At 40.3% G+C, this 27,513-nt stretch overlaps 3 protein-coding genes across 4 annotated transcripts in view; all 3 read left to right on the top strand.

Annotated features, from left to right (window-relative positions):
• Positions 1–232: 232 nt before the first annotated feature.
• LOC6606024 (coiled-coil domain-containing protein 22 homolog) lies at positions 233–2,059 on the top strand. Its single transcript, XM_002030799.2, has one exon. It carries the CDS (start codon positions 315–317, stop codon positions 1,977–1,979), a length of 1,665 nt encoding a protein of 554 aa, XP_002030835.1. The 5' UTR covers positions 233–314; the 3' UTR covers positions 1,980–2,059.
• A 321-nt stretch (positions 2,060–2,380) lies between these two features.
• Positions 2,381–27,513, top strand: part of LOC6606030 (four and a half LIM domains protein 2) — a 56,949-nt gene continuing 31,816 nt past the window's right edge. Inside the window, exons 1-3 of one of the 2 annotated variants that reach the window (XM_032718725.1) lie at positions 2,381–2,466; positions 3,748–3,995; positions 21,159–21,244. In XM_032718725.1, coding sequence (XP_032574616.1) covers positions 3,915–3,995; positions 21,159–21,244 — 167 coding nt within the window. In that variant the 5' untranslated portion in view covers positions 2,381–2,466; positions 3,748–3,914. Of the gene's footprint in view, positions 2,467–3,747; positions 3,996–21,158; positions 21,245–24,247; positions 24,628–27,513 lie in introns of those variants that run through there. The other variant, XM_032718726.1, reaches the window with a different exon arrangement.
• Positions 14,261–16,332, top strand: LOC6606026 (proteoglycan 4). Its single transcript, XM_002030801.2, has one exon. It carries the CDS (start codon positions 14,414–14,416, stop codon positions 16,028–16,030), a length of 1,617 nt encoding a protein of 538 aa, XP_002030837.1. The 5' UTR covers positions 14,261–14,413; the 3' UTR covers positions 16,031–16,332.

Here is a 27,513-nt window from a genome sequence, read left to right on the forward strand (position 1 = left end):
AAAGCTGCAAAAATGTTTTCAAAGTAAATATTAAGTGAATACCAATCCTATTTGAGTATAATTATTTGTTTTGTGGCAGGTGCGTTAACCGAATTAAATAACTACTTTTAATGCAGTTGAAATAACATTTTTAGAACAAACAAATTTGTTACAACAATTTTTTGAATTTAATGGTGCTGCCACATCGGTTCCAGAAACCCGCTAACGTTGCCGTACCAATTTGTTCACGAATCGCGGTGACTGTCACAAGTGGGTCACAAAAAAAAAAAACTCTCCCATTAAAATGCGAAAATAAATAGTAAATAAAGCGAATCATGGACGAAGTGGACAAGATAATCATGCACCAGCTGCACCAGGTGGACGCGGCCATCGAGCCGACGGATGAGCTGTCCGACTTCACCCCGGAACAAGTGGTGCGAGCAGTCTCCGGTTGTCTGGCGGAGATTCGTCCAGACTTGCAGCTTCCACGGTCTCTGCCCGGCGGAGCGATGGCCCAGCGCTTCGGAGTGGCCAGCTCCTTGGCGCAGGGATGCAAGGATAGCGGTTATAGGGGCGATATTGGTTATCAGACCTTTTTGTATCCCAATGCCGTGGAGCTGCGGCGACTGCTGATGTTTCTCATCGAGCAACTTCCGCGGGAGCGTCAAGGCACAGAGGACGGTTCCAGCAAGTCGCAAACCCTGAGCCACAGGCAACTCCTGGAGCGAAAGATCCGAAAGGAGCTTGCCCAGCAACTGAAGACACCCTGGGTGCCACAGTTTGCCCGCTCCGTGGGAAATCGCAAATTGCTCGGTTGCAGTAGCCTGGGCATTGAATTTCTACCAAACATCAATCTCAACATTCCATCCGCCAATCCCGAGGAGCGTTCCAAGGAGCAGCAGCAGTATCTCGATCAACAGGCACCCAATCTCTTCCAGCAAACCTCCTCCACCTCGACGGATCTCGTTGCCTCGGTGCTGCACAAGAATGAGCTGGACAGGTGGGGCCAGATACTGCCGGATTCAACACTTATCTTCGTGAGCAGTGAGGATCCAGTGACGCCCCTAATTCCAACCGTACAACCGACCGCCAGTGCGGGGGAGGAGGAGGCTTCACCCATCCAAGAACTAAGCGACAAAGTCCAGGAGTTGCGAGTCCAATGCGAAACCCTGCTAGCGGAACGCAAAGCACACGCTGTTGCCATTGCAGCTCTGAAACAGCGGGAAACAAAAGCGAGCGAGGAGATCAGTCGCATTCAGCCCACGCTCAAACTGCACGAACGCACCTCCTTGGTTCTCGCCGATTCCGAGGAGAACCTGGCCAAATTGGAGGCCCTGCTAGAATCCACGCAAAGCAAAAGGCTCACGCTTACCCAGCAGTGGCAGGATTACAGGAAACCGCTGCTGGAAAGCCTGGAGAAACTTAAGACCGCCAAGGAGGCTCAGGAGGTCCAGAGCATTCGCAACAGCATTGAGCAGCTGGAGCAGGAGCTTCTGGCCAAGACCCAACAGCACAACGAACTTAATGCCACCCTGTGTAGCGCCAGTCAGTCCTTGGCACCTCGCAAGGAGTACACCCGCAGGATACACGAATTCATTGGGAACATACGCAAGCAACGAGCGGATATCTACAAAGTTCTGGATGACACGCGGCAACTCCAAAAGCAGCTCAATGTCGTGGGTGCCCAGCTGCAGCGCCAGTTCAACTACACGGACGACCTGCTCTTCCAGAGCGCCAAGCATGATCTCCACGCGAAGCGGGCCTACAAGCTCCTGGCCCAACTGCATGCCAATTGCAATGAGCTGGTCGATTGCGTCTCCCTCACGGGAAACGTGACCAAGCAGATCCGCGAACTGGAGGTACAAATCGATGGCGAGAAACTGAAGAACGTGCTGACCAGTCTGCAGCAGATCACCGGCGATATCCAGAAGTTCGAGCAGCACATCCAGGAGCTCCAGGAGCAAATACGTGCCGTGGAGCAGACGAACGCAAGGAGTTAGCTACTCGGAATCACTTGTTTACCAGTGGCAATCACAATAAACGAATTGATGCACGCCAAGCGTTCATTTTATTAGTCAAACAGCAGCGTTTTTCTTTAATTGGTTTCAATGCTTTCTCACAGATAATTATATCAAATTTATTAGAAATCTATTCTATTTTTCAATTAACATAAATATAAGTGTAACATATGTTTTTATTTTATAAAACATGATATCCAGAATAAAGAATATAAGCTTTTACTTTTAAAGGGTATTAACATAGCCGTCCTTCGAAATTGGTTCCACTTTGGTATTTTTCAGTTGTGTCTGGTATTTTTGCTATTTCTGCCTTAGCCAGCTACGTTCACACTGGCCAACAGCCGCAACATTCGTATTTTTCGCAGTGTTTTGAAAGCCAAAGCTGAAGCCAAAAGCGCGTCGGCGGATCGCGTTCGTTTCGTTTTTACGTTGATTTACTTTCGTTTGTTTTTGGTTTGCGCGGCAACGAGTGAGTGACTGTCTTTGTGTGTGTTAGTGTTTAGTGTGTGCATTGCTTCTTACTCCTGGCTAAATTACCCACCACAAAAATGCAATAAACTAACAGCGAGAAAAAGCCGTGTTTCAAAATAAAACACTGGAGTGCGGTGTTGTTGTTGTTGTTCCTGCTGCTGCTGCTGCTGATATTCCAGAACTTGTTTTTGGCCTAGAGTTTTGTGTTGTTGTTGCTGTAGTTTTTGGGTTCTTGCATGCGGCCGATAACAAGTTTAACCGGTGTGCGTGTGAGCCGCGCTTAAATGTGTGCATGTGTGCGTGCGCCTACGTTGGTGCGTGCGTGTGTGTGCGTGCGGCTCCTGCAACAAACTGTTGCTTCTTCGTTCTTCTTCTTATTGAAATTGAATTCCAATTAGAATTGCAGCACGCTGAAGGTCGAATTGGAGAGAAAGGGGCAAATTAAATAATAAATAAGCAGTAAAAGATAGTGGAAAATCGAATAGAATAAATCAATTAATTGGCCGGCCGGCTTTGCTTCTGCTTCTTCTTCTTCCTCATATTCTCATATTCGGGGTCAATCAACGTTCGCCAGCAACAACAACAACAACCACATTCTTTTGGAAGCGTTCCGGTTCACCTTTTTTTGTTTTTGTTAGTGACGTCTATTTCTAAAAATAGTCCAATGACAACATTCTTTGCATACGATCCAAACTTCCAGACTCATTAGAGTTTTGTTTATTTTTTAAATTTTTTATCTAACTGTTATTGAAATCAAATTGCGAGTACAGTAAATACCAGTTTAAATACACCCCCGCAGGCACAATTTCCATTTTAAATGTAACGACTTTACTTATCATAAATATGTGATAAATTTTAATTAAAGTAAATCACTTTCCAGTCATCCGGTTGGCAGTAAATATGGCAAACGTTTTCAAAGTTGATTTTCTGAGCAAATGTGATTAGTCTGATATCCGCCTAACAAAATTATGATAGCTCGCTTTTTTAAAAACTAAATTATTTTAAAGAAAATATAGTAAAAGAATGGATTTAAATTAAATTAAATTATTATTTTAAGTTAACTGTTGTTGCTTTATAAATTCAATAATTAACCTCAATCGCTGACCACTGCATAAATAAAAAAAAGGCCAAAACAAAGGCGAATCGTGGTGGCAAAAACAGTTTAACGCCGGCGACATTTTTCAACGGCTACGTAATAATTTGCTTATAGACCAAAGCAGAAATGCCAGCAAATTCGCCGACTGATAAAAAGTTGTTATAAATTAAATTTACTTCGCAGCACGCGAAAGAAATACCGAGGGAATAGAGTGCAACCAAACGAAAGCAATACGAATAGGTGTTCCCAGTGAGCTTTTCCAACTAGAACCTAGAACCTAGAACGCCAAGCCGCAAGTGCAATTCATAAGCGATAACCAACCGACGGAGGCAGAAGATATAATTGCCATAATGACACCATCGCCGACCAAGGAACTCATGAGTGCCACACCGACGATTTCGCGTCGTCCGCGCGAGGAGTTCGCCGAGAAGGTGAGTGGTTATATATATAGTAAATATAGAAGGTATATTTATAGATATAGGAAAGATATGGCCAAAGAGCAGGGCCAATCGATTTTGGCCCAAACTTCCTGTGTTTCCATTAATCGACCCCACAAATGTGTTACGTCGCCGTTCGGGCGGGAAAACACATAAACAAATTGGCCTTTTTGCCTTAAAGTCTTGCCTTGTTTGTTTGCCTGTGCCTTGATCAATAAAATATATATATACGTACTCGATCCGATTGTACTGCCAACCACACACATGTGCCCATCAACGATGCTCGGCCAAATAAATATCGCTGTCATCGCTGTCTTCGCCGGGACTTCTTAGCCTTCTCGTAATCGTTCCACCTGAGTTCTATATTATGATTTCCGTTACTTTTCCGCGTCTGTTCTTATTCTTGGCTCTGACTAATCGAATCGAAAATTGGCCCTGGCCTACGTAACGTGCTGAAATTTCATTGATAAGATATCGTTGGCAAGCCATAATCGCTGTTCTCAGCCGGTGAACAGATATCATGTGTGTTTATGTTTGTTAGTAAGTGCAAGATTGAATTTGGAAGGCAAACGTTTGGTTTTCGAAAACTATCTTTTAATTCAATATATCTTCAAAAATCTTATCATCAGCCAATCATAGCTAATGTTTAAGATAATTAAATTATAACTTAAATATTTATGCAGCTTATTTGCACAAATGCATAGCTGAAAAAACATAACTTATAACTTGTGCATTGACCTTAACACGTTTGTTTTAAAATGCGTTGCGAATAATAAGTTTGTTTCCTAAAAGGCTTAAATGTTTTAAGTACGCATAAAACTTGTTTGTTTGTATCTTAAATTTTTTAAATATTTGAAACTTTGCGATAATTGTATCCTTAAGCTATAATTTAAATAATCTTATGATAAAACCACATCAAATATTTGTCAAAAGTTATTATTAATTCGACAAGATGACTTTAGTACTTTCTAGTTGCTTTGTATAACTTAACATTTTGCCTTTGTAAATTCTCCGATTCGTACTCATTGCGACTGACGTCACTCCAAGTACTTGAAATGCAAAAGGAAAAAAAAAACGCGAAATAAAAACACTTGCTGCAACAATAAGTTCGAATTCAAATTCAAAATTCACCGCTCAGACTTTAAGTAGAGGTCAATGTTGAAGTGGGTGGGGATGCCTCATTAAAGCGAAAATGGAATGCTTAAAACTGGATTTTTAGTCGATCGGCAGAGAGCGTGATGTATTCATAAACTAATAGATGTTGAACTGTTACAAATTCATATGCAAATCGCATTATTTATGGCTTGTATCTGGAACGCACAAAAGCTGTCGCCAGACAGGAATGTTTTGAATCTTTCGAATGCTTTGAATGTTTCGAATAGAGATGTCAAATGAGCTGTAAACTGAGAGTATCTTTGTATCTGTATCTGATTCCCTTGCTCTCGAAATTTTCGTCAATTGATTGATTCGCCACAGTTGGCAACAACTTTGCTGCAGATCAATCAATTTGCTGCACACGCAATGATATTTTTTATTCGATTTTTTTTTGAGGGGTACCTGTGTCTGGGCTCATTATATATGTTATGCGATTTTATATCTGGGCTGTCAACGATTGTCAGTCAACTGTGAGGGTCCAATGCAACCAATTCCATGGCATTGACCATGAAACATTTATTTTTTATTCGCTGGCTCGCCTCAAAAAGCGCTTTTTGCTATGTGAAGTTGATGGCGTTGGCTGTTGGCGTGCTAACAGCTAATTTTGTATATTCTGCATATGTCTTTTGCACATTAAAAAGAAAAAGACAGACACAAAAAAGGGGGAGCAGAAACGAGAACAGAATTGCGGACCACATAAAACGACATGCCGTGCGAAATCTGATGCAATCGATGAGATCATCATCAGCCGACGAGATTCTCCATCCGAATCCGAGTTCCATTAATAAGCCGTCCCATAATTATAATAAGTAGGGCCAGCATAATCATTTCATTTGCTGCCAAAGTCCAGTTTCAACTTGAAGTGCAAAGTTACTTTTCATTTCGATTCACCTAGAGGATACTTCACTTCTTACAGAGATGTTCAATCAGGTTCATCCTGGTACTGACTCATTTGTATTCCCCAAAAAAAAAAAGAAGTAGGGCCCTGGAAAAGTTGCCCTTTGATATTTTTTACGTATTTCCAGATTGGTTCTGACTCATCTGGTGCATCATCATCGCCCTTCTTGCTTCGTTCTTGGGATGTGGAGGCTCTTGTTCTTTGGTTCTTTGTGTGTCGCCAACTTTGTTGCAGCTGACTTTCCATTTCTGTGCACTCTAAAAAACGCTTTGGACATTTTGATTAACTCGATTCTTAAATCGTTCGAGCTCTCTGTCTTAATTGCTTCAGAAGGTGGCGAATCTTTTATTATAATTGTTCGCTTAGATTGCGATCTTTATAGTCGCCACTTAATTTATCAAGCAGTGGCTTTTGCTTTCCTGTTTGGAGGGGAATAAAAAAACTAAACCTGAGTCATCATCATTATGCTGACGAACTAACCCCAAAGAATTTCTTCACAAGTCCATGCTGCGTTTTTGCTAAAAGAATCTATAAGATACGTTATTCATATAATGATATCTTAATATGTAGAATTACCAGCGCTGTATCGTATAGCTGTCAAAGTAATGATCGGTATCTAATAAACATGTCAATAAACAAGAATACTTTGTGGCTTTTGGGTTGGCGCAGATAGAACAACAGGAGATAAGATTGCTAACTTTATTGAATAAATCGGTAACTAAAACTCAATTTAATGTATCTAGATATGAAAACCTTTATTCCAAACTGCATGTATGCATTAATCAAAGAATTTATTAGAATTTCATCGACTAAAAGAGCGAAGTTTTCAAGTGGACTATCAAACTATCATTTTCAAAAAAAAGATTTTAATTAAAACGATTTCAAAGAGGCATTCTGAGTGTCGTTTTTCGGATGCCTGGCCTTGCATCCCTCAACATTTTCAGTCAGTTTATGCTCCGTTCTTTTTATTTTGACACTGTGAAACCCGAGGCAATCACTCTGCGGCTTTCCAAATACCGGGCTATATGGCTATATACATACTGTGAACTTACATATATAGAAACGTATGTACATATGTGCATATGAGTGGCTGTGCGGTATGTACTATATTTGCATTTGGAGACGCTACGCTCCGCATTATTTGCGTTTTAAAAAACAACCTTGCACTTGGCGAACTGCGACCAACGCTTGTCAGTTAGTTGGCAGTTTCCAGTCGGCAATCGACATTCGCATTTTGCCCACTGGTAACTGGTAACTGGCAGCTAACTAGTTACTGCCCCGCCTGACAGTTGACAACTTTGTCAACGTTCTTAATTGCATTATTAGTTTTCATTGCCCGTCAATTGGCGACCAAATGGCTTCAAGCTGCAAATTATGGAGCTCTCTGTCCGGCTAGGGAGGCGCCAAAAATGGGCCCCCCTTCGTGCAACTCCCCCCAGTATCATCGGTCATATTCCGGTGTCCGTTCAGGTCTTTCCGTAGATTGTTGCGTGCCATTGTTATATTTCCCAGGGGCGTGTTAGATGTGCACACAGCCGCGGTGAAGAAAATAGCACTAAGAATAAACAGCAATTCAATAAAACTTAAATCTCTTCTAAGTAATTTGTTGTCTGCTAAGAATTTAAGGAAATCAGTATGGCTTATATTATAATTATTATGTATAAGCTAAACATCTTTTTGAAAAAAAATTAAAAATATTTGATACAAGAAGAAATGTATTTATATTTAAGAAACATGGATCACTCGTGGAAAGTGAAGTACATATATGATCGTAGGGGAAATTATTCAAACTAATAACAGTATTGTATGAATGTTTTTAGATCCAAATACTCTGAAAAATTAGAACGACTCGAGGTGCTATCATTGTGTCCAAAGTTGTGGTGGCGCGAAGTGAACGGCAAATGGGGGAGTTTTGGAGGGTTTGGGCGTGGGATATCATCTTGCACACCTTTCAAAAACCGGGGTGGTGTGGCATGGGCAGTGGGGATGGCCAGGTGGCACTGTCATATCACACGGCGTTGTTTGCGCAATGGAATACCGGCACGCTATCGTCTTTTTGGGCCACGCCATCCTCCATCTGGCAGGAGGTAGTCATCCACCTACCGGATTTTCGGCTGACACTGCCGCTTTTTGTCTTCATCATTTTTTTTTGTCGGACGCCTGGGCGTGTCGCACATTTAATGTTGTTATTATTAATTTAATTGATTTGGACTTTAATTTGGAACAGCTGGCGAAAATGTTATTAACACAAAAAGTTTACGCTCGGCTCGTTTCGTCTATTCTTAGACGTTTTCCATTCAAATATACTTTCGACATCAGTTTCGGCTTAACTACCGGCGTTTTATTTAAATTGCTTTAATGTCCAATGCCATTTGGCAGCGCGATCTTTTGCGGATTCTCTTTTTGGCTCTGAACTGCGGTAAACCCAGAATTTGCATTAGATGTATTTGGTAGATATTTTTTTGTCAGCTTGTTTGGCTTTAATTTGTTGGCAATCATTCGCACCAGTCAACATTTCACACCCCACCAAAATTCCAGTTTGAGCATTTGGAATTCAAATGGACGGAGCAACGAAGCAACGAAGCCGGCATTACCCTTCGAATCTCGTCATCGCATCTTAAGCTTGGAGTCAATATTTGTGTTGGCTTTAAGCCGAGCGACGGTGACGTCATCGCGGGAAAAAAGCGCGCCGATCGGAAATTGAGCCCCTTCAATTAAAACGAATCTCCTAAGGCAAAAGGGGCTTATATTTATATTGCTGCTGCTTTGTTTCCCCTTTTTCGGCTTAAAAACTGAATTAAGTATTAATTAATTAAGTATGACAGGAAGCGCAATTAATAAAAAAAATAACAAAAAAAAAAGTTGTGGGAATAATTGAAAAGAATAATCACAGAACTTACCTCACAATTGGCAGTGTATCGGAATTCAAGAGTAAAATATTTGCATATGACTTCAGGATTTAATCTGCTAAAGACACGTTCCACAGATAACAATGAAGGCGAAACGGGTTCTCTGTTTTTCCAGGTCTTTATTGTTTTATGCTCGAATAAGTGTGTTAAGTAAACCTTTTTCGCCTGAACCATTTATTGTTCTAAAATAAAGCTCGACGTCATCGTTTAGCATTCGCCACTGGCCAATAAGGAGGCGGTCTTTGCCCCAAGTTGGAATGCAACTGCACTCGCTGCTTCGTAACCATGTGGCCTTTCTCCAAAAATTTTCAAATAAAACAGTCATGGGGCCGCTCCGTGCAGGTGGAGCTCCCCCCACTCCCCAAACCCAAAAGCACCCAGCCACCCAAAAACCCAAACGTCTATTATAGCTGGCGCAGAGTTTTGCAAAGCTCGCGTCATGCGTGCCTCCACTTGGCACCTATTTATGTATGCACAGTTGGGGTCACACAAATAGCACCTAATGCTCTTGTCACATTCTAAAATATAGTAATTGTTAAGTTTCAAGGGATAACAAATTATGATGCTATTTGATCGCAGCAAAGTGTATATCATATTTTTAACTTCTCTGCTTACGTTTTCTTGGTTTTGGAATATGTATATTAATGACTTCAATGTTATAACGAAAATTAGATTTGTATATTACTAATTTATCGTTAAAGCTTCTTTTATCCAATTTTTTTTTAACTAGTCAAACATATTTGATTAAAAACTAATTAATCTGGAAAACGCGATTCTACTCGATGATCTACCAAAACAGAGCAAATAATTTAAAATCATGTAAATTACAACATTTGCCATTTTGGTGACCCCGTCTGTAGATCTTGTGTGTGGTGGCATTCAAGCAGCGCTTATGTGTGTGCCCGAATGTTAGGTATCGCATGTGAGTATTGGATGGACCGTGTACTCATACTCGTACTCATACTCATACTCATACTCATACTCGGACTCGTACTCGTGTTGATGGTCTACTTTTCTTCCTCTTTGCATCCCCAGGCCTTTTCTTGAGTCGCGGTCTCTTGTATTTGGTCTTGTTGTTGTACATTGCCTGCCGGCAACCGGTCACGTTTACTGCACTGAAAGAAAAATGTGACGTTTGCTGATAGATGCAACATATGTAGTTGCCAAAATTGTTTTGTTTGCACTACTATCAACTATTTGAAAATCAAAGTGTGATTTCTAGTATATATTACTAGTTAGATCTTTAATGATAAATTGCTATATTTTAATTGGTCTTACAAAACATGAATATATATAAAATATTTATGCTTAAGAAACAGGCCAATAAGATTATTATGTAGACACAATTTAAACAAATATAACTTGTTGAATAATCAACTTCACTCTGCCAAGGAAGTGTCAATGGTTTATACCAAATATGTTACTTAAAGTTATTTCTCTAGGTGCATGGTGTTTCTGTTGACGCCATGGCTAAACCCCTCTCCATATCCCCGAGCCGCCAGCGTTTAAGTGGCCAAGATAGGTAGGCATTGGATTGGAGCAGCTGTGTGTGCTCTATAACTGTAAAAACACGCTCGCCCACTTCCTTAAGAGCCGGCATTTTGACCAAGGCGTCGTTTTGTTTGATTTCTGTTTCGATTATATTGCCCCGATGCGATCTCCATGCTCGGCATCTGTAGTATGATTCTCTGTGTATGTGTGACTCCCCCCTTGTGTGTGTGTTAATTTTTAATTGTGCTAAATGTGCACATAAATACACAATAACCGCACGCCAATAGCGTTCACAATCCGCAGTTCACCATATTTCAATTTCAACACCCACCCATAATTTGGCTTATTTGTGGCCATTACACTGCTTGCTTTTTATTTTTTATTTAGCCTGATATTGTTGTCGTTGGCATTGGACCCCCTCACCAATGTATGGGTGTGCGTATCTGGGTTTGTGCATGACTTAATAGCTGATAAATATTGTATGGTAGGTCATATAGACACACAGACGTGGATCTGTGTACTTGATACTATGCACACAATGCATTTGTCCAGTGGACATGTGCCCATTGGCCATTTCGCTGGGGCAAATAAATCATCAAATCATTCATACATACATAGTTGAGTCTCTTGGGTCACTATACAAATTTATTTATGCAAATATTGATTTGCTTATCGCGGGCACAACATATGAATTGTTGTTAAACTGCGAAAATATTAAAAAAATTAAGGGAGGATTGCATTTTTAATCGTTTACATGTCTAAATGGAAGATGAAGATGTTGTATATCCGATCGATATCATGGGTTTTTAATTTAAAATAAGCGAATAACGCAATTCCCAGGAAATGGATAATTCACTTGAACGAGCACTGAATAACATACCACAGGGGTTTTTTTAAGGCATTTGCATTTAAGCGTTTTTATAAACAACTGAAACTACTCTGGGAATTGACCTCATGATTAATCATTTGGTTTTTCTCCACTATGCTGCGTTGATTTGGCTCTTCAAGTGATTTATTTCGCACACGAGCAATAAATATTAAAAATGTTTTAAGTTCATTATTCCATTTGTTTTCCTCTCTATTCTGGTAAGCCTACCTCAAGCCAAAAATACAAATGCTTTGATGTTTATGTTTAGAATAAGGCATTTAGGAAATGAGGAAGCATCCCCCAAGAAACATATTTTAAATGATTAATTCATAATCTCTATGCGCAGACAACGGGTTGTATGAGTAATATGTCCCTGGCATTTAATATTCATTGAAGTTTACATTTGTTCCCTCTGCCAATCTGCAGTCCTACATATTTTATTAATCTTTTCACAATAAACATTTTGGCGCAGCAATATTTCTCGTGCGGCAGAAGGTGGAGACCGTAAGGTGGCACCCAATTTGGCAACCACGGATGTATGTGGCATGTGGCAAGTCTTCTGTTCTGTTCTTTTATTCTCTCGCCTGCTGATGCGGTTGCCACAACCTCGGCTGCTTTGCTCAGCCAGAGCAGTGTTTATGTGGGGAAGATGCTGGCTCATGATTCTGCGAATGGCGTGAACTTTCCCCTGCCCCAAAAGATTTTCCTAGCCCCACTTCTTCTACTTCGGCGTCCCGCAGCGATTTTAGATTGCCCCAGTCCAAGCGTATTTTTGTGTTAACAGTCAAAAGTATTTGCTCTGCGGAACGTGCACAGTACGTTTTTGGGGTTTAAACAATTGAATAAAATAAGGGAGACGCAGGAGGGAAATGACGAGAATCGAGGACATTTATTCAATTTATTAAGTGTTAAGTTATCGAAAATAGGAATATAATAATTTAAAGTTTGTTTTGTGTTTCCCTTGTAAAACATTCGATTTGGTTCGGATTTATGTAAATATTTAGAAACATGTATTTAATTGTTGCTAAAAAGTACAACTTCTAAGAAACCAACTGATAATATATTCACAATTAGTGTATTTAAAGATATATTTAAATTATTTAAAATATAAATTCGTTAAAAATAATTAACCATTACTTTTATATTATCTACAACTTATTTCTTTCTTATTTATTCATTAACTTATTTCTTCATTTGAAAAAATATATATTTAATTAGTTGGAAAATTATGAAAATTATATAAAATTACGCACACATGAGTAAAAACCATTTCATTGTATTTGCCTTATGTGTGTGTAGCTTTCTGGTTCATTGCCTACTTTTAGGCAGCAGCTGCACGGTGCCATGAGTTGAGCCTAAAAGTAGGCAATTGTGCTGGAGCAAACCTGCCTTAATTTCCAAATTAAAGGAGATTAAATTTGGAAAACAGGCAAATAATTCAGCAACTGATTTACGAGCCAACTGGGACCGCCGAGCCTCACAGTCTTTTGTCCTTAAATTACCAGGGTTTCTATTGCACTTACATACATACACATACATATGTGAAAACACATGGGCAGTTGTTAAGTGCTTAAAATATACATGCTTTAATTGCCAGCCAGCTGCTGCTGCATTGCTCTTCATTCAGCAGTCCGAACTGCGAATTTCACAGATACGCCGATACAATCAAATGACTCGCATAAAGTGAGAAATCGGAAGCGAAGCAAATTAAAGTGCCACCAAAAAGCGATAAAATATGGTAAAAAAAAACCCCCACACACATGCCACTCGATCTGAAGCCGCTCATTAGGCGCAAACAAAGAGACAATGTCTGGTCACCATCATGTTTTTCCTCACCGTCATCGTCGCATTCGCGTTTGATCAGCTCCGTCAAAATCAAATCTGATCGTAGAACGCTCACCTCTTCAAACAAAGCATTGCCCAAACACCTGAGCTCAGGTGTCGTCTTTGTTGCGTCGCTTGTCTATTGTCGACTTGACACCCGGTAGTTGGATAATCACAAAGTGGAGCGTATAAGGCGGCTATGAGATCTTGCAACAGGAAGGGCAACAAACTGATTATATGGCCATATAAGCTCGGTGTCCATATAAGACGTAAAGCCTATCCTTTATTTTCTATAGATGTAAATAGGTGGATGAACCTAATGTCGAATAAGGAACTAAGGGGTATTAAATTGTATATGGCACATGGAGAATTTTGAGCTTCCATTAAATATATTTCGAAAACATTAATTCAAACTTTTTGCATTTTATTTACAATATTTAAAACGATTTGGAAGTCAGTCATATTCTACTCTATTATGAATATGACTATAAATTAACAGAAATAGTTTTAATAAATATATTATTAATTAATTTAATGCCATAGAATAATTGATACACCCATCAAATATGGTGTTTACATACGCTAAGCTCTAAATTGGTTAGAGAATCTGTAGTTATATGTGAACCCTGTTCACCGGGTATCTCATTATCGAGTATTGATTGATTCGTAGTCGAGTTCTATTGATTGCGGTGATGTTAGCATGCCGGTGTAAAGGCTAATTTGTTAAATGAGCTGTTGATGCCCGTCTGCGATGGCTAATTAGAGCGATTTCCGTTGCATAAATTACGAAAGTAGCGTTTTGCGCCAACAACGGAGTGGAAAAGGGCTAATTTACATAATACCCCTGTGTTTATGGGAGTGAGGGACTGTTACACCCACGCACTCAGCTGGTGCAGAACGCATATAGCCACAATACACATAATACAAGCGGCTCAAAGCGTGTGGAACGCGATGATGAAGTTAATACGCTAAATTGGTCAAAACAAACGAAACGAGCAAAGTCGAATGTCGAAGCTCGAAGCCACACGGCAAGAGAGACGGCGACAGTTCATTCGAAAGAGACGGCAAGCGAGCGGGTAGAAATTCTAGTGATCCGCGTAATAACTGAAGTTGGGCGCTCAGTTGCTCAGCGGCAGTTGACAGCGTCGGTTCGTGGATCAGCGATCGTGGATCGTGATTTTTTTGGCCCGCCGCTCGCCAAGGTTAATTAGCCCAGATCCGAGATCGAGATTGCGGAGAGACAGAGAGCGAAGATCACAATCTAGTGATGTCGTTTTTTCGCAATATACGCTCCTCCCTCTCCTCGTCGCGGGCCAAGAGCTCCCGCTCCTCATCCCGCGATACGACACCGGTACGCTCCGGATCTCGTCCAGGCAGCGTGATCAGCGGAGTGGGATCCGCGGGAGTTACCAGTCGCCGGGACTCGACTACCAGCTCAACTTTGCAGCGCAGTGATACCTTTATAATGCCCAATTCGGAAGAGGACGTGGGTTCTGCGTCGAACACCTCCACTCTGGAAAAGAAGTCGAAGAAGTCCAAGGTCTTTAGCAAATTCAGCACCTTCACCAAGCGCAAGAAGACTCCGTCGCCCGAGGAAGTGGCCAGCTATGAGCATCATCCCAGTGACACGGCCACGAATACGTACTATAAGTGGCGCAGCGATGGAGCGGACCGTCTGCAGGACTACGATGCCCAGACGGATCCCTTCAACTTCCTTTACGAGCAGCACTCCAATCTGAGGGCTCTGCAAACGGGTGAACCCAGTGGTATCCACCGGCAGGCCAGCATTGGTTCGAATTCCAGTGGCAGCTTTGATTCATCCACCTACCGTAAGAGCAAAACTCCCACACATTTGAGAGAGCAGCTGGAGCAGCTTAAAACCCACTCCAACGACGATCTGCTTGAGGATCAGCAGCGGGAGGAGGATGAGCGTGAGAAGTACAAGACAGTCACCCTAAATAGCTTTAGGAAGTCCTTCAGGGACCGCTTGCTGCAGCAGCAGAAGGAAACGCCCCACAATCCCGCCTGGTTTGTGGAAGTTCCCGCCCAGCCAACGTCCACGAAACCCCTGGAACGACGCGAGTCCAAGGAGAACCGACCCGATTTCCTGGTCTTCGACAACGATAACTACCGCCCGCAGTCGCGTTCTCCTCTTCGTGATCGTCCCTCTCGTTCCGCCACCCGTTCTCCGGTGAAACGCAACGAGACTTTCCGGGTCACACAACCTTCAGTGCGTCATATGTCGCCATCGCCGACACCCACACCTGCTCCCTCCATTCGCATCGAGATCAAGAACTCCATATCCCCGCATTCTCCTGGCAGATTTGTGCCCGTGGGCGTGGCCAAGCCCATGCCCACCACGGAGTACTATGCCCAAAGACTGCTAGCGAATAGAACCAGCATGAGCCCCAGTCCAAGTCAACACCAGGGCTCTCGATGGTACCGCCAGCAGAACTCACCCACCCGGTTGAGTGTGGGTCACCAGCAGCAGCAGCACCAGCACCAACCCAGCCACCTCAGCCAGCAGCAAAAGGGGGGACGAACCCTTGTGCACATAGGATCCGATCAGAGCAAGGCCATGACGCCACCAACCCGAGGCAGGGCGCCAACAAGAATCCAGCTGTACGGCAGTAAACCACAGAGTCGACCACAGCCAACGACCTACTTCGGGGGCCACTACAATGCACCTGTTAAGCCCGGCCCGCGATCAGCATCCACTGGCGGACCCACCGTTTATCTGGGGCGTCGCGAACCACCCATGACACGTGCCACCACCACCACCGCCACCACCAACAACAGAAGCATCGCCAACAGCACCACCGCCCACATGGCCGCCCCCGTGCCACGACGCAACCGATCGCCGATCAAAATGCCCTGGCGGTAGGCGTTAACCGATTATATTATATAGAGATATGTGTATGTCATATTGCCAATGGAGAATCAAGAATGAGTGGATGACATATATAGCAGTTCTTTCCAAAGTGACAAAGTCGTCGAAGTTGCGTCATTATCAGAGCTGGGAGCTCAGCTTTGCCAACGTTGTTTGTGCCCCTCCGATAATGGGCAAATAAATGATTTATGTAGCCCCATCAGTCCGAACAATCCGTATCGTGTGTTGTGAATTTTTTCTACGTAAAATTATTGTTAAGTAAATACAAAAATAAACGACAAACAGATAATGCAAAATGTGAGACCCAGCGGGGGATTTTTTACAATTAAATGGCTACGACGAACCCCAAAAAGCACTCGCGAATTCTAGTACCGAGTGTTAACTGTCAGTTATGAGTTGCCCCTAAAAAGAGTGCTCTGAACTTGCTAGATATACATAAGTGCTATCAAAGTATAGTAACAGATGGATGGATATGCGAACATATAGCTGAGTCTCTATGACTAACGTGCATGAAAATGAGCCAGCGTTACGTGACAAGCATTTAATATGGTCACTCGATTGGTCCGATGGGCGGGGTGTGGGGATTGTCTAGTTAGAAAGCAGCTGATGAGCTCTTGGCCATATTTGGGCTGAGAATATGTATTCGTACTCGCAGGCAAATTATGGAATAAATTGCCTTTTCCTAAACCCAAAACATGATGTCAGCCGTCTATCTATGCGCTTCTCCATATTTTCATTCTACGAATGCAACCAAACAAACATTTAAATTCTTTCTATTTCAAACTGGTAATTCCCATAGAAAAGAACTCATATGCATATGGGCAGATGCCTTCTCTGCGCTTCTCAAAATTTGTACTTAAGCAGTACACCATAATACCAAAATGACACTCGGTCTTAACAGATAATTCCAAACTGGTAATTCCCATAGAGAAGAACTCATTTATGAGTAGATGCCTCTTCTGCGATTCTCAAAATTTGTACTTAAGTAGTACAACAAAATACGAATATGACAATCGGTTTTAATAGATATATACAAAGTGGAGTAGGAGTCGTACACATATGAACACATGCCTTCTCTGCGCTTCTCAAAATTTGTACTTAAGCAATACACCATAATACCAAAATTACACTCGGTCTTAATAGAAAATACTAATATAAATTGCATATGATTTAAAATTCACAAAAAATTTTTTAAATACACATAAACATTGCTTTTAATATTTAATAAAAAAGAAAATCATATATATTAATGTTTCGATGATGCTATTAAGAAAAGAATGTCTTAAATACAAAACCATGTTTTAGAATAAATTTCCTTTCACCAAGCCAATACAGTAAAGTTAAAACTAATGATGATGTCAACGGCCTTTCTATGCGCTTCCTAAGAACTTTTTCTTAAAGTAGATTTAAAATAAGGTAAGGTAAGGTATAGTTCTCTTAAAATCTGAGAACTGAAGGTTCCTTAACCCATGATGATAGTTAAGATGTATTGTTTTAATGACAAAGTCAATTATCATTATTCGTCATCCAGTATATAGAATTCGATCTTCTATCATTGTCCTCACAAAACTAATATTTAGCGGTTCTAAACACAACGAAATATTAGATCCTTTACTTAAAACTCTTTCTTAAACGTGATATCTCGTGTCATTTTGATTGCATGAAATGGCCACCGCATTAACAGCGATTTCGCTGACCGCATCCGTCTTTTGGCTATTCGCTAATTAGTGGATCATTGCCCCAGTCTAACTTCAGATTAACTCCGCGCACATTTCACTTTCTAATCTGGCAGGCCAACGAGGCCAGCAAAAGACTAGTCTCTGGCCAAAAGCTCTTTTAAGTGGCAAGATCGCAGAGACATCTTTGGTCAGTGCAACTACAGCTCCAGTGTTTGCTCGGATCTACGCATGATCTTGAACCAAATTAGTCTCAGTTGGCGAGACGCACTTTGTCTGGCCAGATTTCGAGTTGCGTTAATGTGAACTAGAGTGTGAAAATCACTATGTTTGCAATGTAAGCTAATACGCAGATTAACCTTGCTAATACGGCTAGAGTCTTGGCGTTATTTCTTTTTTTTTTTTTGCGTGGGTCTACAAACAGGTTGAATTCAGACTTTGAATCATCATCATCATCGCCAGTAAATAGCACCGGGATAATTCGTGATCGCTGGGTCGGAGGTTCCCTCAACTCATTCCCCAAAAACTCCACTTGTTCCGTCTGTGAATTTGTTAATTTGGCTTGTATTTTCGGTACTTTACTTAAGTGTGTCGGCTTTTGTTTTCGGGTCTCTCTCTCTTTTATTTGGGTTGTGTTTTGCAATAAACAAACACTTACTGTTCTGTTGCTTGCGCTTTAAAAGATATACTATGTACTACGCATAGATTCAATTCCAAGTAACCGAGGACCGGTTTTCAGTTTTTCTTTTTGCTGTTGATACCGCCAACTGAGACGACGACCTACGGATTTTAGTACCCTGTAGCCGATTTTTCGGTTAAGGTATTTTGAATTGCCATAAAACGTGATAATTAAGGAAAATTCAAAATTCAGTATGACAAAAGTGGGGAGGTTAAGAATTCTGTTCCAATGTTTAATTTAGCGCTGTATTAATTTGCTTAAAATATACCTCAATTTCTTAAATTCAATAAATACAAGTGAAGTATTTAAAAATTTATTTAAATATGCATTATTTGACTAATGGAAAATGCCAACATTGCGTATGAGTGATATTTAGTCTTACAATGATTTATATTTGGTATTTTTATCCTAGTAATTTGTTTTAAAATTTCTATTATATGTAAGTTTAGGTAAACTATCTTTGAGTTTAAATCTTACCAACTCACTCTAATTTCGCTGCAGACAAACAGTCAACAGCCGTTGGCATAGCGTCATTGTACGAAAATGTGGTTGCTGAACGAACTTTGATTCAGATTTGTTTATTTTTCGATATTTTGCCATAAATTTCGCTTGGCTGTGCCAGAGTTTTGCCACCGAGTGGGAGTTCCCAAGTGCGTGGGCTTATCAGAACTGGACTGACCACCATTAGAGCCAGATTTGTATGCGCTAAAATTTTACAAAACCGCGCGCCCCAAAATGGCAATTGCAGCATAATATTTCTCGTATCGCGAAACGAAGTCAGCTCATGTTTATTTATACCAGAGATTATGGTAATTAAAATGAAATTGGTTCACAGACGGCAAGACGGCACATGAGATCATAAATTCGGATGAGAGATTGGTGGAGGAATACATATTGGATGATAATCTAGGCATTACATTAAATCCGACTGGGTGAAATGTGTTTAATATCGAATTACAGCGCCATAGCATTTTGTGAAAGTTTCGCCATCATGGATTTATTGACATACCCATTCGTTTAATTGGCGACACATTAATCTTTGCACACAGCCAAATCGCACAAAAAGGCAGCACAAAGTCAAAGCGGAAGACAAAGCGGCGACCCGCCTAAGTGGAAATCAAACATTTGCCGAACAGCGGGCCAAGTTGCAACTTAATGCCAATAATATCCGCGCATCGGTCGCAAATGTTTGCCCTGTCTATGTCTACGCTGTCCTCGAATCCTCGTACCCTCGAATCCTCGTACCCTCGAATCCTCGTCCCTATCCCCCCCTGGGGCATTGTCTCCCCGGCACTTTATTCCGCCGCTTTGAACTGGGTCAGCATCGATTTTTGGCCAGCGACGTGTCACAATTATCGCTGCCAGCGATGGATTCGATGTCACCCAAATGGCAGTTCTGCCTTAAAATGCCAAAAAAAAAAAAAAAAACTGATGTTGCCCGAATATTAGATACCTAGTTGTATGTGTCATGCATAAATATTAAAGCCTACCCTCTAAGATTATCATATGGTAGTGAAGTTCGAGATTATGAACATGAACTTGATATTTACATTTAGATAGTTCTGTTCCTTATTTATTAATAAAGATTTTTCAAAATAAATGTTACATAAATAGCAGCAAATACGATATACCTTTTGTTTTACCTAACTATAAGACCAAGTCGAGTGCACTGAGGGCAGCTCTAGACATCCTAAATATTAATGTGCCCGGGTCAAAGCTATGAAAAGTCAAGTCTTGTGTTTATTGGCAAGCGTTAGGGATTACATATAGCCGTTCGAAAGCAAAGGAAGCAAAACCATTTTTACTGCAGTCCTCGAGCTCGGCACAAAGACAAAGGCAAGTTGGCCAAAAATGGAAGCGTGCCAAGTGCAATTTCTGTGTTTTGCTCCCTCTGTTTTGCTGTTTTGTTTGTCGGCTTGTCTTGGTTCGGCGTGTATTTTTGAAACAAGTGCAACATCTAAGCCGACAACTGCAACATCAACATCCGATTCGCAGCAGCAACTGCAACTGCAACTGAAGCTGCCACTGCCACAAACATATGCATGCATCCCCTCACCCTTCGCCTGCGCTTAACTTCTGGCATGTGCCGCCGCTTTTCTTTGGCTACCAGGCAGCTGGCCAACAGCGATTTCCATGCATTTGCATCCGGAGTCCGGCAATTTCATTTTAGATACGGCCAGAACAGCAGAACATGGAATTGTTTGGCGCAATGGCGCGTAAATGAGCAGGGCACAAATTAAGTTGTACAATCGTAAATCGGTTTTGTCTGGGCGCCCTGGTTTTTTATTTCGCATTTCAGCATGTTTTTTAATGTATTAAAAAGGGGAAGTTTCTCTAGGTACAAAATGCATGTTGGCTAGGTGCAATAATAATCTTGAATAGTAAAAAGGGATGATTATCTTAATGCATTTGAATTATCCGTTGAAGTATAAGGGATATTTTAGGCAGGATGCACTTAAACGCATAACTACGTTGTGTTGCATAAAAAAAATTCATATTAATTTTATCGTTTTAATTTATAACATTAATATCCAATTCAAAATGTTTAATATTACCTAAGTCACCTTAAAATAATCGTTATGCTATGCAATTATTGTAGAGATAATTTAATTGAAAACCTAAATCATGAAAACATTGTGGAAAACTTTCTTCTGAGTTGCTGGAGTGCAATAATTATTTTCGATATATAATTATTTAATATAAATAATTATTTTCGATATATAATTATTTAGTTCCTGACTTATTATTTTTTATTGCTCATTTTCAGGGTGCCATTATAAGGGAGGTGGAAGATGGAGTACGGTGTGAGCAATGTAAATCAGATTGCCCAGGCTTTGCAGCGCACGATTGGAGGTAAGAAATCATCAACTTAAAATCTTTTGTGATCGGAAACGTGCCAGGACGAGCACCCTTTTTAAAGCAACTTTAAATCTAATCTACAACATTTTCAAGCAAGAAGTTCTAATGCATTTTTGAAAAAATCATTAGATCCTTTGCAATCGTTCCCAGTTTTTAATTTTTTAAAACTTTGTAATGCGTTTTCTGTGCTACTCAGCAAAAATGTCTTTTAAATTTTTAATATATCTTCAAGAACTCAGAACAATTGCTTAATTTTAGCAAAAAGAACACATCGCCCCTAAAGATATGCCAAGTTTTTGTGACTTCACTGTAAAGCTCTCGGAAAAGCTTTACTGCTTGATAAGAGTAGTTGCAGGTACGGCCGCTAGATGGAGCAGACTGTGGTTTACTAATCAACCAATTTAAAAAGTCAAAATTTTCACACGAATATATAAGATAAAACAAAGTGGCGCATTGTTTTAAAACAAGACCCCAATCTATTAATTAGAAATGAATTAAAGTCAAAATTTTAAGATCATTTTCCTGTGTGGGCTCGGCATTAGTGTGTCTCGATAAATAAATTATGCGTCAGCGGTGCCAAAAATAGAGAATCCTCCTCGCAAGCAGCAGGGAATCGAGAAAAAGGCAAGAACAAATCACCTACAATCTTGTGGTTCATAAAAGCCAAGATAGAAAATGAACCAAAAACCGCAAGACGGTGGCAAAGGCGATTTGGCAGCGCCTTCATATATTCCCCCAATGGAATATATATATATATATATATAGAATCGATGACATCGGTGCAATGTGCAATGTGGATAATGACTGGCCGCAGCGGTAATTTATTGCTCGCCTTGTGGCCGCGAACCAAATAAATATTAGCTCCTCTGATTATTTTCACTATTTATCATTGTTATTTGCAAAAGCCAAATAGTAAGCCGAGCGGAACTAGTTTAATTCCACTAGCATGAATTATGAAATTATTTGCCGCATTTTATAATGCTCCATATACATATATACGCAAATCGGGAATCGACAATTGGCCGAAACACTTAGCCATTTCGTTTGCTCCTGCGCCCAACCACAAAAACCATTTCAAATTACGCCATTAATTTGTGAACTGAACCGAATGTCCGACTGTCTGTCCGGCGTCTCCTTTTGTCTAACTGCGGTTGTGTTTTCTATTTGTGTTTTCATTTTGATGCTGGCCGCACGCCAATTCCATTTGATGATTTACGGGGCGTATACGTGATACACTTTAAGGGTACAACGCTTATCGAACTAGTTGGTTCAAAAGCCAAAAATAAAAGGTAAACTAAATGGAAATATGGTTCTACTTTTTGTAGATTTTCATAAGCAACTATTAATTACTTTGTTTGATCTAAAATCTTGAAAAAAGAAAGAGTATTCCACCATAGTTATGTTTACCTCTAATTCGTGTTTTCTACAATTACTTAAATTTGGCATTATTCGATTTGTTGGCTTTTGGCATTTAAAAAGTATTATTTGCTAAAAGCAGCTAAAATATCTGTTTTTGGCTTTGGGATTTATGTCTTTATGTGCATTTTTTTGTGGGGTAGTAAATTAAATTTTAAATTTCTTCAACCGAACAACTTATACACACATACTCAAATCACAAGAACTATAAAAACGATATTCGAAAAATGTCTATTTATAAATAAAACGTAGGCAACTTTTAATGACCATGTTATCAAATTAATTTGATGAAAACATAGATCAAACCGTACCATTTTATTATGTGGGAATACGCACTTAAAGAAATTATGGCTCAATGATGATAATTAAGGGCAGTGATTCGGTTTTATGAATATAAAAAAAATTTAAAAGATAATGCTAGAATGAACTACAATGCTTTATTGCTTCAATAAATAGCAGTGCAATCTGCACTGGAAAAAGTTGAGATTGCATTTGATTGAACACCTAAAACAGTTACTTTAATTGGGAAATAATGATGGCAAAAAGGTGTTAATTATTAATTTCACTACACGGAGATAATTGACTAAGTAAATAATTGTTTTCATGCCCAAGTGCGTACATTAACCCCTTGTTTCCCCTTCGCCTCGTTGTATCTCGATTTCACTTCGTTGCAGCGGCAATTAGTTGGCAATTAAAGACCTTGACTTAAATTTCTATAAATTCATCCAAAGGGTTCACCGCACATTTGTTTTTCCGCGCTGGAGATTCAGATTGAATTGATTGCGATACAATATTGAAGATTGACGATTGCGATTGCGATTGCGATTGCCATGTGGTTGCTACATCAATTTGCTGGGTTCAGCTCAAGTTCAAGCTTTCGAGCGACGCGTGCAGTTTTTTATGTGTCTCACTTTTTAGGGCTTATGCTTGAGCAATGAAGACCGACATTGACTAACTGACTGAGTGACTGAATGACCGACTGACAATCAGTATGCATGTGCACATATATACATCTGTATATGTATATAGCTTAAGCTCGTGTTTGTATTTGCGTATATTATGCATTGACGATCTCTCTAACAGCTGCGTGCTCGTTTTGAGTTTGTCGATTTATTTGTGTTTTTTTTTTTCGTATTTGTATTTTATTTTTCGTGCTCAGAGACGAGCTCAAATTGCATTGTTTAACTGCTAAAACAGTTGTTACTCAGTTGCCCGCACGATCGGTCTGTCCCACAGAGAGCGAATGAATATTTAAGTTGAATTTAAAAAAAAAAAAGAAAATATTGTACAAAATACGAGGCTGTGGGGAAAAGAGCACGCGATGTGTCAGCAGCACCTTCACCTTATCGCGTTTAAAAGTGCGCTCATTTCCACGGCGATTGTTTGCCTAAACGTCAATTTTGCTTATCAAAATCGAAATCTCTTGCGGGCAACAGTCTGTTGAAAAATATAGAGGGCAACAGTGGTCTCAAGCCATATAATATACCCAAATACGCAAGTAGTGTTAAAAATCGTTAAAAACTAATAAAGCTTATAATAAAAACTGCCGGGAAGTTGCCACAAACTTAAAGTATAAGATATATTAAATATATCTAATTTTAAAAGCAAATAAGTTGAAACCAAATTAAAATTATTGTGTACCCAATTATTTGTGCAATGTGCTCATCTGAAAACGACCTTAAAGTGCTCGAAGCCACCAAACTGAAAACGGTTTTGACAGCCAGAGTTGCTGAGTGTTTTTAAGTTGCGTGCCGAAGTCGTTAGCTGAAACTGAAGTTGAACTCTCTAAACAATATGCTGTTGAAGGTGTGTCCATGCGACGAGTTCCAAGTGCAGCACAAAGTGGTGAAGAAACAGCCGAAGTTTCCCACCCGCGAACGCCACATGGCCATTCGGCGGAAAAAGTCCACGGCCATGGTCACGACCACGTCGGAAAAGAGCGCCAAGTGTCCGGAACAACGGTGAGCATGGGAAAAGCGGGAAAGTGGGGGTACTGGGGTTCTGCCGGGTCAGCTGTTTATGAGTTATCGAGGTGGTAATTATCGGCTAATGGATTGTGCCCCGCGGCCCACAAAGTATTTTAATTGGGCATCAATCTTTCGGCACTCGCCTCGGGCTGAAAAGGCCAAGAACAACAAGAACTCAAATAAATTCCAATTTGACTTTGGCATCTTCTCTTTTCATTTCTCGACTGCTGTTTTGCATAAGTTCACACATTGCGGTATCAGATTTTAATATCATCCCATTTAACCGGCGCAAAGTGTGTGCTGAGGGAGCCAAATCAAATTAAAAAACCGTCTTAAATAATTATAATTGCGCATCTACATTTTTTAAAATATTTTTCCATGCGAAAAAATAAGATAAATATATTCCTGATAACTCCAGATACAAACTTTTGGATTAAAAAAATGTATTTATTTATTTATATGTTACGCTCAAGTTCTAAATAAAGCTGTCGAAAAAATGTAGATCTCTGTTTTCTTCAGAACTTTCCACTGACCCAACTTTCTACTCGAAGAAACTACAAATGGGTTATGCAAAATCCACAAGATCTTACCCATAAATAACCCGTGCCCCACGTGAGATGCCTTTTCGAAAGGCGATTAGAGAAACACATTTTTGACAACAAAGCAATTTAAAACATTTGCCGGCTAGAGGCCAACGCAAAAGTCGAAATAGTGACGAATGATCATTGTACTTGGAGCAATAATAAACATTGGGAAATTTGTGTGTTTACTTAATGTGACGGTAGCATTAACGTGAATTTCCACGAATCAAAGCAAACGTCAAAGCCTAAAAATTATATACGTGTACAATAAATAAATAAATACACATACCATTAAAAAGTAAGACAGCATTTGTAGCCACCTTTTTAGAGGGTTTACGCGCCCCGAACATGCTGCAAAAATGCCTCAGATGTCGAAAGATGGCCTTAATGCTTGGCCGCTAGAGCCATTTACACCTGCGGCCGGCGACAACAGCCAAATGTAGCCGGCAGATACATATATCTACAGCATCTGTATTTCTTTTTTTCCCCCCACAACGCCATGTAATGTAATTTCCTTTTGGCTGTTTTGGCCTGTTCGTGTAATTAAAAGCAACAAACGACAGGCTCGTGCATCAAAGGTGCCTCTCTGATGGGTGGGTTAATAAACAAACAAACAAATAAACCGGTTTCCCACAGCTGCTCACCTGGCCCCGGGTGCCAATGATAAATGGGCTGAATTATGCCCAATTGCATCTGCATGTGCACTTCATATTGGCTTTTGAATGGGAAATCAGAATGGACCTCATGCGGGTGTATATTTATTCAAAAGAATTGATATGAACCAATTAAAAGGGTTTGCTCTCAATTTATTTTTGATCGCTGCTGTTTATATATCCTCTTATTAAATAAGTAGTTTTTATTCAGAAAAACTTTAAAATAAAGAATAATCTGCTTTACCATACTTTATGTAACGAAAACGTTAATTGCAAATATTGTGAATTTAAGAATTGTCTGAGATGTTAAAAATAAAACCAAAAATCTAGTCACAACACATTAATTGGCTTTCTGTCACCATAGATCTTCATACATGCAGTCTTACATTCCAACTTCTCAAAAGCCCAATATGTTGCGATAATAGCACGTGGACGTGCATTTAAAAGATACGGATATTTAGCCGTAATCGATGTGCTGCCAAAAGAAGATACATTATCCAGATACATTAAAAACATTGACTATGCACTGCCGGGTTGTTCCGGCAGTTGGTCGATTTTAGCTGGGCTCGTCTGCGTGTCCATTAATCAGCTGCCTCGCCAAAGTCACGTTTTGCATTTCGCGAGGCAGGTCGTGTGTGGTTGTGGATGTGGATACACTTAATGCGGCTGCTTATCAAGTTGACAGACATTGCGGCGACACCGCACAAACTACCTGGATGTGTCTGGAGCCTGGACTTTCGTGAGCCTCTAATTAAGTGGTTTCAAACTGGAACTTGAACTTTGCCAGGCGATGGTCATCAATCTTGCCCAAATGGAGATACAAACATGCACGCAGATACAGACGTCAGTGAGCGCACATTAGATGCCTGATTTTATTGTACAATTTACGAAATTAATCATTAAAATTTACGATTAAGCGAGGCAAAAAATCTTCATAAATTACAGCCAGCACAGTGACAGAGATGGAAATGGGTGTGTTGACTCTCTTCGTGCTCGTGCGCCATGAATGAAAACACTTGGCCACACCAATCAAACGGATCCCTCGACTCCGCCTCACACCCGCCTCTGGGCACACCACCCACTCAAAGGCTTTGTGTATTTTTAGTGCAAATATACAAATTTGACCAAGTGCTGCTAGCAGTGGCGAGCAAAGCGAATCCAATGGCATAATAATATTATTAAAGCAGTTGCGTAGCCCAAAGTAGCTAGTCGAGAGGGGGGTGTTGTTTTCGAAAACATCGGGTAAATGATTTAATAACATTTTGCCGTCTAATCAAGATATGTTCAAAGAACAAATAAATAAAGAGTTGGTAAAACATCGGTTCTGTTCGGAAATGTGTGTGTTACGAAGTAAACTATGAGGTGAAACGAAACTTATGGTTATTCTTTTAAATAAATGATTTCTTTACAGAAACTTCAGTCAGCTTAAGAAACCTTGAGTTATTTGACCTTAAGTGATATGCTTGTTATAGTAATGTTTTAATTACAATTTCTTCCTCAAGAGATCCCCTTTTGGATACGTCCTTTGATTTTTTATGGCCCATTTGCGCTGTCTGTATGGATTTTGTCCAGCTTACCCCGCCTTTCCCCGCCCAGCGACAGTTGGCCTTTTAGCTAGTTGGTTCTAGTTCTTTGCTTATAAATAA

The sequence above is a fragment of the Drosophila sechellia genome, chromosome 3L (genome assembly GCF_004382195.2).
Source record: "Drosophila sechellia strain sech25 chromosome 3L, ASM438219v1, whole genome shotgun sequence".
Classification (NCBI taxonomy): domain Eukaryota; kingdom Metazoa; phylum Arthropoda; class Insecta; order Diptera; family Drosophilidae; genus Drosophila; species Drosophila sechellia.

What these genes read in the sequence shown, in the direction of transcription:
- LOC6606024 (XM_002030799.2), top strand. Translation starts at nt 315, where the DNA reads ATGGACGAAGTGGACAAGATAATCATGCACCAGCTGCACCAGGTGGAC.
- LOC6606026 (XM_002030801.2), top strand. Translation starts at nt 14,414, where the DNA reads ATGTCGTTTTTTCGCAATATACGCTCCTCCCTCTCCTCGTCGCGGGCC.